The sequence below is a fragment of the Lagopus muta genome, chromosome 15 (assembly GCF_023343835.1).
Source record: "Lagopus muta isolate bLagMut1 chromosome 15, bLagMut1 primary, whole genome shotgun sequence".
Classification (NCBI taxonomy): domain Eukaryota; kingdom Metazoa; phylum Chordata; class Aves; order Galliformes; family Phasianidae; genus Lagopus; species Lagopus muta.
The window spans coordinates 4,388,096-4,404,252 of NC_064447.1; the positions used below are offsets into that span (position 1 = coordinate 4,388,096).

General features: G+C 34.8%; 1 protein-coding gene across 36 annotated transcripts in view; it reads left to right on the forward strand.

Moving 5' to 3' along the window:
- Positions 1 to 16,157, forward strand: part of RBFOX1 (RNA binding fox-1 homolog 1) — a 745,900-nt gene that overhangs the window by 653,693 nt on the left and 76,050 nt on the right. For all 36 annotated transcript variants that reach the window (XM_048962261.1, XM_048962269.1, XM_048962272.1 and 33 more), the window contains 3 exons: positions 1,339 to 1,431; positions 3,115 to 3,175; positions 7,063 to 7,116. In XM_048962261.1, the coding sequence (XP_048818218.1) occupies positions 1,339 to 1,431; positions 3,115 to 3,175; positions 7,063 to 7,116 (208 nt within the window). The remainder of the gene's footprint in view (positions 1 to 1,338; positions 1,432 to 3,114; positions 3,176 to 7,062; positions 7,117 to 16,157) is intronic.

Here is a 16,157-nt window from a genome sequence, read left to right on the forward strand (position 1 = left end):
AGAATGGCTTGGGTTGGAAGGGACCTCAACGATCATCAAGCTCCAGCCCCCTTGCTGCATGCAAGGCTGCCAACCTCAATATGATAGATACGATGCATGGCTTATTGTTGAGCGATAAAACAAAAGCAAACCTTAAGTAAAACTGAAGAAAAAGGTTGTAGTAGGACTTCAAATAAATGCAGCAATGCTTTAATTAAAAATATGGGCATGTACAACTTGCAGGTGTTTGTAATTATGAAGCATTCAGGGTTATAGAAGTTGAGTTTATTCAAGAAAGCTCGCAAAGGCATTGTAGTGCTATCGTAACAATTATTTCAAAGGGTTGGTGTATGTTTCTAGAATGTTTTATAATGTCTGATTTGAAAAGTGTTTACAACAGTTTTACATGAAATATTTGTAAACAATGCTTAGTTTAACTTAGCATAATAAAAATAATTTTAGTAGGATTGGAAATGTTTACTTAGCCTGATGTTATAAAGTGAAGTATTTGTCCTGTGGAGAATTTCATATTAGTTGTGTGTTCTCCTGTCCCATTAACATGGGATTCTGGAGTCCTACCAGTTGCATGTGGGAAGTAAAATATAGAAATAGTAAATAAACCAGTTAAAGTTACTCAAAGCGTTTTCATTTTTTATTCTTTTACCGGAGTTTATTTTTCTGTTCACATCATGTGATTTTATTTGATCTGTTAATACAAGGAAGTTTTATTCTTTCTTCTGAAAGTACTTTTGTTGGTGGCTTTTTTTTTCTCTTTTTTTTTTCTTTTTTTTTTTTATAAAAAAATAAGTAAAGGCTGTATAGTTTGAAAAAAGTTTAAGTTACCCTAGTGTTGCATGGGAACAGTGTTTCTTATGATCACAAAAGCATGATTAAGTAGGCAATGTTTTAGAGGATATTGACATTCAGTGTTGAATTTTGTGCACATGTTTTTTATTTTGTTGAGATATCTGCATGCTGTTAAAATGTGATTCATTTTCTTTTCTCATTAGTTCATTTTTTTTTTCCTATGTGAAGACACTGTAATTTCTTTTGATTTAATTTTCTTATTGTTAGATTTATTTTCCTCTGTAGTGACACGTAGACAGGTATTTTTGGTATCATTCTTTGAATTTCTCAGAGGGTATTATGTAATTGATAACAGAAAAAATTTGTTCACATTTGTCGCTTATTTATTGCACATCTCAATACAATTATAATTTTTCTAATTTGCATGTTACAGAAATGAAGCAAGGACAAGAAAATATTAAATTAAAGAGAGAGAACATAAGCAAACAAGTGGTCGTTGACTGAAATAATAATGTGCATGTTGTTTTCCCCCCTTCTCCCTCCTGCATGCAGGGATTTGGTTTCGTAACTTTCGAAAATAGTGCTGATGCGGACAGGGCGAGGGAGAAATTACACGGCACCGTGGTAGAGGGCCGTAAAATCGAGGTGCATGTTCAAAATATTTTCCTTTTCATCTTTTTTATAAATGTCTGCTTCACTCTCATTTGTTGTTTCAGATGCATCATTGGTGTCTTCTGTGTGCTCCCCTTTCCCCTTCCCATTGTTTATATATATATTTATATATAAAGTGAGAGAATCTGGCCTTACTTGGGTTTTTTATTATTATTTCTTTTGTAATTATTATTATTATTATCATTATTGCTGAAAGGTGGAATTGGAGGAAAAAAAAAAAGGCTTTAATATTTTGAAGTTATTATTTTGGATATTTTGTGAATCAATGGGTGCAGTAGATTCCCAAAAAAAAAAAAATCAGCCAACAACAACAAAAAAACTGTGTGACAGACAAAACAAAAACAAACAAAAGGTTGTTTTTTGATTTTGGTTTTTGTTTTGGTTTTGTTTTTTTTTATTTTTTTATTTTTTTCTGCAGGGTTGATGTGGGATCCACAGTGGCTTTCAAAAAAATTCAGATTGGAAAAGAAGCATCCAAAAGATGTGCAAGAAAAAGAAACTAAGGCAGACTAGAAACCAACCGATTTTAAGAGTTCGTTTTTATTGAAACCATCAGGCTCCTTTGGCTGGATGGCCTGAGTTATTCGTATCTATAAAAGAAACAATACAAACTCGTTTTAGTACCACTGGATCCCCTTCAATACTGCCTCAGTCGTATTTGTTAGAATTAAAAAAAAAAAAAAAAAAATACCAATTGAAAATGCTGTCGTCTTTTGAGTAAGATGTTGCATATTTTGCCTTTTCATTTTCCCCCTTCGACGGTAGCGCTTAGGGCCCTCACCAAACTCTCAGTAACCATGGTAACTGTATACATACCCATGCTGGCGATGGTGCTGAATGGTAAGTGGAGAAGTCCATCTGCCGTTTCACGTATTTAGCGCTGATATACCACGTGAATTTTTTTGACTTGTTGTATTAAGTTTTCTTGATGCTACATTTTTTTCTATATTGGTACGCCTGTAATTGAGTGTACGTTTTAAGCAAGCCTGGGAGGCACTGATTGGATTGAGGATATGACTTCGTGCACATCTTACTCAGATTGTTAACTCCATATTGTGTTAAATAATGCACCCTCTTTTTATCCTTTTGTTAGCTGTGATTTTAAAGCTTGAATGATTTTGTTAATTCTTGCAATGAAAAAGGCTCTTGTTCCAAGTGTTGAATGCTAGATGTTGCTTTTCCAATGGTACTTCTCTTCTAAAGGGTTATGTTGCACACTGCTAAAATTCGTTTGTCCCTTTTTTTGACATTTTCTTTGTTTCCTTGTACCTTGTCTATTTCCCTTCTACTCCACTGCATGTTCCTTCATATAATCTTTTTTTTTCTGTTTTGAATATTTATTGTATCAGTGTTATCATGGAATACAAGCATGCTCTTAAGTCTTAAATTATGCAGTACCTTTTAATTTGCTTTTAATGTCTTTTTATTAAAGTTTAAATGATATGACTTTGCTTTATTGAAATGATTTGTAAGTTAAAATGGTTATGAAAGTAAATGTAATTATAAATAGTATGATTTTGTTATGCACCTGTTGCCTTCTATAAATTAAATTGCATTTTATTTTTTACATGACTAATAGCAATGATAATGCATGCATTTAATAATACCACAGGCCATCCTTGTAACCCTTTCTAATCCAGTGTTCTATGTGCTTAGGTAAATAATGCAACAGCACGTGTAATGACAAATAAAAAGACCGTCAACCCTTACACGAATGGTAAGTGCATGATATCTCACTGTGTGGTTTTTATGTCAGTGCATGCGAAACTTCACTCTTCCGGTGGATGGGTGGACTCATCCACGGACGAAGTGTCACACTCTGCATCCTCTGCATCTCCTTGGGCTCATACTTTATCCAGCAACCCAGAAAGAAAGCACATTATAGCCGAGCTTAATTTCCATCCTTGTGAACTTACATTAATTCACAGGGATGGGCATAACATCGAGCATTTTGCCTGCCTGGAATCTGTGAGTTTAACCACAGTGGCTTTTGTATAGGGAAAATGTACCCGGTAGCATTATTCTCTTCTAGCTTTGTGTGGTGTTAATGTTGTAACAAACGAGCTGATCAAAGGATTCACTTTTTCTTGGATGGTGGAGGAAGAATGCCTCTGTCAGGAGTGAGATCCTGTATAGTACTGAGTCACATATCTGAGCAAAGATATTTCTTTGGTCTTCGTTATGTGCTTTGTTAAAAGTAAAGGGCAACTTGCAATTGAATGCTGATTCCAGCCTTTCTTCCATGGAGTAATCTAAATTCTCAGTTGCTTAAAAAAGTTATTCTAATAGTGATCTAAAAAGTTAAATTAATGATAAAAACATAATCTATGGATATTCAAGGTGTTTGAAGACAAAACATTTCGAATCTGTTTTCTCTGGCAACGTTTTATCATGTGCTCCAGAAGTTATTTGCACTTGCTAGTTCAGAAAATGCTAACAAGTTCCTAACTCATCGTCAAACAATAATACATCAATTGAAGTTAATTGCAATTACGTTTTCCTATTTTACTAGAATGTGTAGCTGTAATTATTTGCTTTCCAATTTAATTTAGCTTTTCCCATCCCAGTAGAAAACAGATGAAATCTACATATACAGCAATAACAATTTCCACATTTAGCTTAGACTCTTTACTGTTTTGAAATATAATGTATCTTATTTTCCGTATTTGAGCATTCATTACTGAGATTTTTCTAAAAACCATGGCAAATTGTGACCATTTTTTTTATTTAAAGAGTCATATTTTTTTCTTAGTGTGGTAAAAATAAAGTGACAGTTTTCATTTGACATGCAATAATTGAACAAGTTATAATGATATGGAGAAGAGGAGTCTTGAAATTCCTAATGATTTTTCAGAAAGTGTTTTCTTCCTCATTTTGTATGTAAATGTGTAACTTGCCAAATGATGCAGATGGGAAATCCTTCGTTATTACTGACTTTAAAACATCTCAGTAAATCTAACGAGAGAGACATGAAGCTTGACTGGATCACAAAGCAAGATTTTGTTACAATAAGAAGCTATATTAAATTTATGCATATGATAGGTACTATGAACTTAGCCTGCTGTATTGTAATTATAAAAATATAAAAGTAGATTTGATATCAATGATGATGTATATTTTTGTATGCATATCATGCTAAAGCTAAAATGCTTACCAGTAGCACATTACTCATCAACATATCTAGTGTTAGTGGATGGTCATGCTGGAAATGAGATTTTAGGAACCTGATTTTAAGGAAGATTCACCTTTGTGTTCTGCACTGCTGGGTTGTCGTACATTGTCGTTTATTTATATCCAGAGCTAGATAAATTGCTGTTCAGTGTTTCCCACTTGTACTGTTTTGTGTCTGTGATTCTCTAGGCTGTTCTGTCTGCATGAGGTCTCCAGCACAACTGTGAAGCATCCTCCTCAGTGCCTAAAAATTACAGTTTGTTTGCAAACGTATACATCCAAGGGTGCATATACATGCAGGATGTTCTTCTCTGATATTCACCTTTTGATGGGTGGTTATATAACAGACTAGCTGCAGTTCATAGATACATATTTCTTCATTAGTAGGTGGCTTCATTTTTCAAAGTGTATGTGGTGACTGACACATTATTGGCACATATGGTTAAATGACAACATGTAAGGCCTTAATGCTTATTGGAATTTGAAAATAAGATGCACTCCATTTTGCCTTCCATTCCTGGGTATTGCTGGTTGCTTGATAACTGGGCTTATATTGTTAATAGGGTTGCTAAAGGCAACAGACTTAAAAGCAAAACAAATCTCAACTTTTTTAAAAATATATTTTTTAAATATATGCAGCTTCATTCAGATAAGCACTTTGCTCTTGTGTGTGAGGTGGTTTTTGAAATAAATATCCTTTCCATTGACTTTGTCAATTCCTGGAGTGAACAGTTCATAAATGTTCAGTTTCTAGTGGGACTTTTTGGTGTGAGTTTGTTCACAGATACAGTGATATTGGATGTGCTTCAGAGATAGAACTGCCTTTTCACTGTGCATGAATTCAGTCAAGAGTTCTACTTGCTGGCAAAAACACTTGATAAATTTTAGATGTTCCAACCTATCCTGCTCACGGTTGTAATTTCTAGATTTTTTTTTTAGCATACTTCTGATGCTCATGTTGCATCAGTTCAGGTTGCTCTCCCAAAGTCATGGGGAATAGAGAATTATGTGCAAATAGATTGAGAGAACCTCAACAACGAATGAGAAACACGGCATAGAGATTAGATGAGGAATATTAGCAGTATCTTGTATTTGAGACATGTTAATTTAAACTTACATTCAAAATCAGAACTAGTGACAATTAGTGCGGTTAATTTCCCTCTCGCTTCACTTTTCTCTTGTGGATGCAAACAGGAAGAAAAGGAACAGTGTGTCAGGACTTCTTTCCCACCAAAGCATTCCTCAGGCAATGCACACCTGTCTGCTCTAAAAAGTGAAAGTAATCCTTTCTAATCCTTGCTATGTTGCTGTGCCCCACTTCTTAACAAAGCTTGTTCTACTGTGCGATATGCAATTATTTCCTTAGCACATTTAATCTGTACTTTTTTAAAGATGACTGTATAGGGTCAGCTTACAAGTTCCCCGCAAGTTTCTACAACGTTGCTGTCCTTAGCATCATATGTACTTTGAACACAGGCCCTGTTTCTACAGCAGAGCTGTGTACTCTCTGTACCTGGAAGAGCAGCATCACATGTAAGGACTCAACAGCAATTCTTTGGAGTGCTGCCTGAACAGATGGCACAGAGCATCTCTTGGTTCTGGCTTGCTTCTAGGCCAGCTGTAGGACAGTGGTTGTTTGAAGGAAAGGCACTGGCTACATTCGCCATTGTAAGAGGCTGGCAGAGCATGACTGGAGCATTTTCATATAAGCCAGCTATTTCATCATAATATGCCACCTGTACACACAGGTTCTATAGCCATTTCTGATACATGACTGTGTAGTGCCATTTCAGTGCAGAGTCTGAAGTACAAATTCAATTTGGAAAAAAAGTGTCTGGCATTTGACTGGGTTCACACAGTGCACAGTTATCTTTTCTGTCACGGTGGACTGTTCTTTACAGTGTCTACACTTTCATTTTTTATCTAAAGTAGAATGAAAATGCTCATTTTATTGCCTTGTAATATATGCTAACGCACGCTTAGCAGAAGTACCCTGTGTCCAGCAAATGAGCTGTTTTGGCCTCACTAGTGTGTAACTGGAGATTTAAAGCAATGAAAAAGAACTGATCTATTCTGTTATTACATGATATAGCGATACCTGAGCTAGTTCTGATGTAATTGTGTAACTTAAGGCAATAAGACCATGGTAGCCGTGCATTTCAGCTAAGCTAGTTCACCTGATAATTTGCTCCAGTACTACTTGTAATATTGAAATATCCAGATAATGATTTATTTCATTTCTTTTCTCCATACTTGAGAATCAGAGTATTCTGATATTAAAGATCAGTGATCTAAGACATCTATAAAACTTTTATTAAAATGACCTTGAATGCATTTTAGGTGTGTTTCTATTATAAATAAATAAATAAACAATACATTATTATTATCAGTAATTGCAGTATTAACTCCGTTATGCTTTTATGTTTGCTGCAGGCTGGAAATTAAATCCAGTTGTTGGTGCGGTTTATAGTCCAGAATTCTATGCAGGTAAGAATTAAACTGCAGTTGTCCGTGCTGTGTTTTATTTAAACATGTTTAAGTACAGACTGAACATTTTGTGTGAGGTTTGGCTTCTTTGTTTAACTTATGCTCCCTGCCAGTCGTTTGCAGATTTATTAAGAAGGTTCTGGCAGTTACTTGGGAATACTGAAGTTAATGTAGAAGATACAAGAGTGTCTTTTGTTGGATAGCAAAACATGAACTGCATCATTGCAGCCTTTCATGAGATTTTTTTAGTTGTTTTATACTTTATTTTTTATTTCATTCATTTTATTTTTATATTTCAGTACAGACATTTGGTATCATGAGTTACTTGAGCTTAGGCAACAACCAAAAATATCTATCTGTAAATAAGTAAATATATATATAAGATACAGATATTCACACAAATGTATAGAATTATGAACTCCATTCCTAATTTTTTCTTGAACATTTTTCTTTAAATCTTGTATTTAGTTAATCAGTCTTGTAAAACGATTGTATTTGTAATATAGGCTTTATTAAGACAATTCTAATCCTTGGTACAACTTCGAGTTGATGAGATTTAGCCTTTTTCCATTGCTAGCAGCAATTTGTAAATACACTGCAGAAACAGCACTGAAAATGTGGGTGTATACCAAAATCAATTTGATTATAGAAGAACTTGAATCCCAAATCCCACCCATAGCCTGTAGAAAATCCAAAAATGACTTTTTTTTTTTTTTTTAAATAAACTAATAGTTTGTAATGTAGGGAGAAATGATCCCTGTTGCTGCAAATGTTTCTAGTAGGTTGTATAGTTGTTTTCCTTTCTTAGGTTTCCAGATCACATAAAACGTCCTGTGAATTTCATGGGAATCACTGGGAAATCTTCTTTTCCATTTTGGTTTTTTAGTTGTTTTTAGTTGTTTGTGCCTGGGTGTATAGACACTTATCCGTTAGAAAGGATAAAATTTCAGTTCATATTTTAAAACACAAAAATGTTAATCCACTGTCACATATGTAGGTAATGAAAAATAAAGAAGTAATTGTACAATGTGCTTATTTCCGCAAGTTGAAACAGGGGAAGTTTCCAGTAGGTATTAGGCAAATGCTTTTCACTAACATGCATGTTAAGCATGCAAAGAGGTTGCCTACAGATGCTAGGGAATCTTCATCCTTGGAGATACTTAAGCCTCCACTGGATAAAACTGAAAATGTTTGGTTAGTTCAGGGAATTTCAAGAGAGAAAAAATGTTGTATAGAACTACACTATAGAAATGTTATAAACAAATTCTTATTTTAAAGAAGCTGCCTGTAATATGTGCAGTGCCAACTACTGAAATAGAGAAACAATACAAATTGCATTGTGAAAGAATAATAGAAACACTAAGCTGGTATTCATAGAAGAGCAATATTTGGTGCAGGTGGAATTTGTTTCCTTCTTTGAAGTATACCTACGCTGAAAACAGGAATTTAACATTGATCTTGTGTGAGGAGTTGGTGAACCAACCCTGAACCTGCATAAATTAGGAATTCAGAGTTATTAGTCATTTTATATAAATGACTTTGTGTTAATGACAAATATAATAATATTCCCATAGTACAGTAATCAATTTTCTAATACGTATGCAGAATTAACAGTCTGACTTATAATTGTCTCATGAAGTAGGGCATGAAGAGTTCACATAGTTTGTAAATTAAAATCAATATTTTCAATCTCTCCTGAAGGTAATTTTCTTAATTTACTGGATTTTTTCCTAACATTTATTTTTTCTTTTAATTATAAAATGGCAGGTTATTGATTTTCTTTTTTGTATAAGTCCCAAGTGCATTTTTATTGCCAACGCAAGGGAGGTGTTTGCCCTTCTTAATGAGAATCTTTAATTACCATTAGAAGAGTATTAATTTAATTTTATGAATTATGCCATGCACTCTACCACACCTATGCAGAAAGTTCTATCTAGGATACTTAATGTATTTCAGTATTTTTTTCTGTGTACATATACAGACCTTTTTATTTTGCATATTTTCTGTAATGACTGAAATAAACTTTTGTCTCACAGGTGTTTAAAGATTCCTTTAAGCAATATAGATTAAAATAAGCAAACAGAAAAAAAACTGCACAAACTCTTAAAGTCATTAGAAAATGAAATAGTTCTTCTATGCCATAATGGAATGCTGTGGCATATCTTTATTTATGCATCCACCCGCCTTACCTGGAAAAGAAGCAGTTTCACTTTTGAAGATTTTAAATTTAGAAATGTGATTTTTTTTAAGACAGTTAAAGTTACAGTCACTTGGTTTAATTATCGTCTCGAACACTGTCATGTTGAAGTGCTACCATCTATTCCACAGTCTGTGCAAGAAATTTCTTCTGCTCTAATAAATGATGAAAAATTTGGCCACTTCTGAAATAAAAATGAAATATTTCTAGAAAAACTGTTGATTTAAAGTACCTTTAATCTTCATAAATAAGTAAAAAAAAAAATATCCCAGAAGGTTATACAAAGCTGTCAGGATGGCAGTGATGAATGGCAAATTCACCCGTTTCTCAATTGCTGGTGAAGACACACGCCGCAAGGCTTAACCGTATTGTACATCATATCTGCCAACTCATTTCTGTGATTAAATATTCCATCAGTGTGGGCTATAAGGCGGTAAAGCTTAACAAGATTCATAAGATGCACCACTTGAATACACATAACTCACTTCCTTCGAAAAAGAGCACCCCGCATGCAAAAGAAAATTAGAATTGAGTTAAATTACTCCATAAGACAAGATCAATAGAGAAAGGAAAAGATCCCCTAATGCAATGCAAATCTAAGATATAGTTATGTCCTGACAACTTGAAGCAGACAATTAAAGTCAAATAGGGAAGAACGCGATGTAAATCAAATCTAAAACCTTGAAGATAATGGTAAACAGTAGGACCAGTGACATGATCCTTACAGCTCTGCTTTTTTTCTATGAGTGTACTCTTCTGTGAAAGAATGCCTTTTTGAGGGAACATATGACAGACAAATATGGAGACTATAAGATAACCAGCAGGTTTATGTAACAGCAGGTGCAATGTAAGTAGACTACTTCTTATGGTCAACATACAGAAATACAGAAACATAAAGAAATATGATATTTTTTTTTTCCTGAGTAGCCCTCCGAAGACTATTTTTCTGACTTAAAAATGCCCATCCCGTAATAAATTAGAACGCTCCAAGCACATGGATATCCATGCTGTGTGGTACCATAAATGGGAATTAACAGTAAGATGTTCACAAAGAGCCATTTGAAAGCTGTGGTTTTAATTCAGAGGTCAGTAAGACTCCCTCATAGCTTCTGAGTGTGGGTGTACAAGGGCCTGGCTCTCAGGCATACCTTTAACCCTTCTCCAGGTTCGCAGTAATGTCCTAAAATGGCATTTCATAATAAGCAAAAGAACTGTTATTTGTACCATTTCAAAGAACTCCACTTTTCAAAATGAACTTACTATAATCAGTAGGTAATTTAAAATATTTGCTGTACCTCCAAAGAGTCTCCTTCGAGTTAATAAAAGGATACTTTTTATCTTTATGAGAAAGAAATATTAATGAAGTTATCATTTCCATTCCCGCATATCTCTACCAGAATACTATTTATCAAGTTTTAGGAAGGTCTTAATGAAGAAATTTGTAAGAAGCACCATGTGGTTCATTTCACAAGGTCTCCGTATAAACTGGGACTTTTCATTTATTTATGTATCCATCTAATTTTAAATCAATCCCATAGTGAAACATAATTGTGCTGTGTTAAGCATGTGTCTGTTATCCATCCTTGCATGCTCATCTGTGATTGACAAACAGAAAGATTTTCAGACTGATTTCTTTATTAGGAGCACTATGGCACTTTCTTACTGTAAGTTGTTACGTTCTGTTTCTGTGGTGGTGTTACAATGTGATTTCTACTTGCTTATTTCCTTTTATATCAGTGTTTATTTTATGCTTGATACCCAACCTCTATTTCAGCCTTGGGCAGTCTGAAAGTGAAGTGCTATTTTGTTCCTTTTAGAGCTACTGCTGATCTTCCATTTTTTCTTTCCTTTCTTTTTGTAAATGCGGAATTATTGAGTATTCTCTTCCACTCTTTCATGGAATGTAGAGTTTTGTTGCACTCAAATTACTACGGCAGATCGGTCCTTCAATGTAGATAACTTGAGACTCAGTAAGGCCATTTTAAGGGAATTTGTATTTGCAAGTGTTAGAACATATATTTTAGGGTTTGTAGGTGGTGAGAGGCTTCTTTTGGGTGGTTTCAATGTGTGAAGTTGGATTAAAAGATGTTACAGGAATGACTTAGCAATATAGTGAATGTTCTTTCAGAGGACAGGAGTGACCACAGGAGTGTATGTAAGTATATAGTCATAGCCAGCAAACAGTATACTATTCCAAAATTATCAATTGTCAGTGGAGCAAAAAAAGGACTTGTATTGGTTCTTTTCCACTAATTATATGCATAGCACAGAAATTACAAACATTTAATAGAGATTTCATATTCCTTTTTCTTAGGTAATTAATTAGATACTATTTTTCCTGAATAGTCAGGAAGTTGTAGATGTTTTTTCAGCAGCTAGTTGCAAGTGCCATCCTACATGGCTAAATAGAAGATATTGTAAGGATACATGTATCCATGGACAGAATCACAGAGTTTTGAGGTATCTGGTCCAATACCCCCTGTTCAAGGTAGGTCTTCTAAAGCAAGCTGCCCAGGCCCATGTCCAGATGGCTTTTGAGCACCTCTGAGGATGGAGACTGCACAACCTTTACAAGCAGTTGTTCTTAGTTGCCCTGATCATAAAAAAGTAATCCCTGGCTTGTGGACAGAACCTTATGTGCTTCCAGCTGTGCCCATTACCATCCTGTCACTGGGTACTGCTCAAGTGAGCCTTGCTTTATCTTCTTTCCCGTCTCTTTTCAGAGAGTTGTATGTGTTGACGAGATTCACCTGAGCATTCTTTTCTCCAGGTTGAGCTGTCAGAGCTTTCCTCATAGCAGAGATGGGCCTGTTCCTTAATAATCTTAGTGGTTAATGCAATTATCTCTATATTCGTTAGTTCCGCTCTTCTTCATAGTCACTTTTCTTCCGCTAACACCTTTTGAGGAGTTGTTTTCACTTCATAGTCATAACTCAATAAGCACTATTGTAGATGTCCAGTCTCTTGAATAGTTCACGCGTGTCATTTTAAGGTGGCTTGGGTATTTTTTCCTATCAGTTAAAATGTAAGCAGGGGGAAAGGCTTGTGTTTTTGTCTCTGTATACATACAGTCACAGCATGGGGCTTTTTAGCATGCTGTGGATTTGGAAACCAGCAGTTATCCTTCAGGAGGCAGATTTTTGTAACAAGATTCCTTTCATAAGTTTGATTTAAACTTAGAAGTATAATGCTGTTTTTAATTAAGAAATAAAGAAATACCATAATACAATATATATAAACATGCGCTTAAATAAGAACCCAAGAGACGAGAGGGTTTTAGTATGTTTGCTAACGCTAATTCTCTTTGTCCGTGTATTAAAGCGTGTGTTTCTGGAGTGTAAAAACACCTGGGATTCATTTAATCTTTCTAGCCTCTTCCTTTGAATTTAAATGACTGTTGCATAATACCTTAGAAATACTTTCCAGTGAAAGCGTTTGGAATTTGTGAAGCTGAGTTACATGATTGTCCAGCAGTTGTAAATGCTTGGGTGAAAGTTCACTGCACTGTATCTATAGAATTTAATTTTGGTGGAACTTGGCTGTTTATCAATATATAGATTAATTTATTTTAAAACATATTACATACGCTTAAATTTGAATTTGGCCATTGACTTAAATAGGTTTTTTCAAATAAACATCTTCTCAACATTATTAACTAAAATGATTTTCTAAATACATAAAAATGAACTAATTATCCCCCTGCGAGTTCTGTATAGATGTTCCTTTTCAAAGTGTAAAACAAATCTGTAATGTTTCAAAAATCATGTTAGACTACCACTGTATAACTGGCGACATCCTAGTTAGCTAAACATCAGGAGTGACAGTTAATGCTTGTCTGAAATTTCTGTGGAACTGTTGCAAGTCATTATAGTCAGAATTCTAGTTTATGAAAAATTAATAAAGTCAGAAGAAAATGGAATTTGGCATCTGTACTAGATATTTTCAAACAAAGTATTCTAGAACTTAATTATGCTTTATGCTGAAGAATAATACTAACGCCTTTATTTTTTGAAATATTAGTTTCATGATTTGGTTATACATTAAAATTTGGAGCAAGGTTAATTGATGCAGATTTATCATTCCATTGAAGCTTGTATATTTTAAAAAGAAAATGAGATACTGTCAGTACTACTCTTTTAAACAATGGTCTATTTGGATATATATTTGAAAACACAGTATACAGTTGGGTTTTGATATTATTGCTATTTGATCAGTAAAAGAAATTCCATATGCATGATTATTTCATGGTAAATCTTGACTGGTAGATACATCTTTTAACAGCACATAGAGAATGGTTCTGGCTTCTTCGGTGTAGAAGTTTGGTAGGTTTGACCATAGCCTGGTATAGAGGTATCACTTGAGATGATTATGAATTTCTGCATAAATAGAATTTGGATAAACATAAACTGTATATATGCTGAAATTTGAAATTCTTTCAAAACAGGAAGAAGGGAAGTGTGTGTGTGTGGGGGGGGGGGGGGGGGGGTGAAGGGATGAGTTTCAATCTGTTTGCTCATCAGTAAAGTTTTCTTGAGCTGTAGGTTTTGAGTTTTCTACAAATCATCCTTATTTATGTGATATTCCACTTTGACTCGTTTTATTTAATTATGTAATTACACAGCAAAACCAGGCTGACCCTATCTCACTACTTGGAGTCTATGGATCTGGAGCTGATTTGTCTAAATTAGTACTACATCACCGTAATGGTGCGGTATGAGGTCAGATTGCTGATGCTGAAGATTTTTCTAGAAGTCATATCAGTAGCTATGGAATCTAGATGAAGAATACTTTGAGAATATAAAGCAATACCAGAAGCTGATAGAGCTGCCATGGGTGCAAAGCACACAGCTGAGGCAGGGAAGGCAAGTGATGAATTGTCACATTAGATGCTGAAATGGAGAAAACCTGTAGAAATGAAGTATTATATAGAAGTCTATGCAAATAGATATTGTGAGAAAGGAAGTAGGACCAGAATGAATGATAGCAAATGTTCTCTAATGTCTGTTCCTCCTGTATGTTAGGAATTTTTTATTATTATTATTTTTTAGTAAAAACAGATTAAGATTTCCTCAGTGGTAGTTCTATCAGGTAACATGTATGAAAATTTCTTGCTTTCTTTAGGTAAACTTGTTCATTTTTTAATATCTAATCCAAAATAATTTCTTTACTATGAGAGTGGTGAGGTGCTGGAACAGCTGCCCAGAGAGGTTGTGGATGCCCTGTCCCTAGAGGCGTACAAGGCCAGATTGGATGGGGCCCTGAGCTGCCTGGTCTGGTATTAAATGAGGAGTTGGGTGGCCCTGCATGTGGCAAGGGGGTTGGAAATTCATGATCCTTGAGGTCTCTTCCAACCCTGGCCATTCTGTGGTTCTGTGAAATAAAGCAATGTGTATAGGGTAGGCTGGGAATGTCAAACTGCTGTGCATGAGTAAGCCTGAATTCTGCTTAACACCTGTCCTGTGAGTTGATGGATGAATACAGGACCAGCTGTAATCATAATCAAATGTGTAATTATGACTACAGCTTACTTGCTTTAGTACTTTTTCTAGGAAGATCAGTATCATTATATTTCTAGGAAGATGTGTATTAAAAGGATGTAGTAATTGGTTCATAGAGGGAAATATGTGGATTGTTAATATATGCACAGAAACTGCCCTGAGCTTCACGTAGCTGGAAACTAGAACAGATGTATTGCATTTGCTGTATTCTTGAGTTTTACTTTGGGTTGCACACTTTTGACTGTTTTGAAAAAAATACTTTTTTAATTGTATGCAAGATGTTAAAATGCTACCTAAATAATAGCATGATAGTTGAGACTACAGGGGCAGCGTGAAATCCATGCTACTGTTTGGAGTATTAGCATTTTTTGAGGTGTATCTGTTTTCTCCACTTGCCATGTATTGGCTTGGGATTGTATGGAATATAAGTGAAATAGATTCAGATAGAAAGAAACTGCTCTGGAAGCTCAGAACTGCACTAGAAACTCCGCGTGCACACCTGATGTCATGTGCTCTGTAAGGGGATGTAAAAATTTGAGTCAGACTGGTTTTAGACACCTTTGAACTATGTGTGGTGGAGCTGTTTGCTTCAGGGGACAAGATTGAGCCTAGTCCAGTGCTACCCTCTAGACCATACCTGTCCACCCTGCTAGTTTTATGTTTTGTTGTCCTTTTTTGTATTTTTTCAATAAAAAATATTACAAATAAAAGAAGTTTTATTACTTTTATATATATTGACTATATTATATATTTATTTATTTGGCTTCAGACAATTCCTCTTCTCTCAATGTGGTTCATACAAACGAAACTGCATGGTGTAGCTTTGGAGACTGGTTATAAACCAGCTGTTAAATAGCTACTGCTACTGTTATATACCAATTAGATATGTTATACCAATTAGTGGACAGTACAGAGTTAGCCTTGGTGTGCACTGCCTGTGGACCTGAAGCCTAGGCTCCTGTATACAGAGAGGTTTTCTTAAACTTGATATTGTAATTCAAATACCAATCATAGCTACATGCAAAGAGCACTGTCTTAAAAATCTCTCGGAGGGTAATTTGAGACAAACTACAGTTAATCGGTAAAAGTCTTGTTTGTTCAGGACTCTGTGGGATGTGTGCAATGTTAGATAAGGTTGTAAATTAATAAAAATCAGTGGAATAAATCCCTGTGATTAAAAGGATAACAAAATTAGAGGGATCCGTGAGTTAGGATGGACAGTCAGGCAGACAGACAATTTTGAAATGTAACGTAATAAAGTAATATATGAAATGTGAAGTTAATACAGTTAAGTGGAATGGAAAACAACTCTGATGCGTTTTAAACCTTGATTACATTTGAAAATT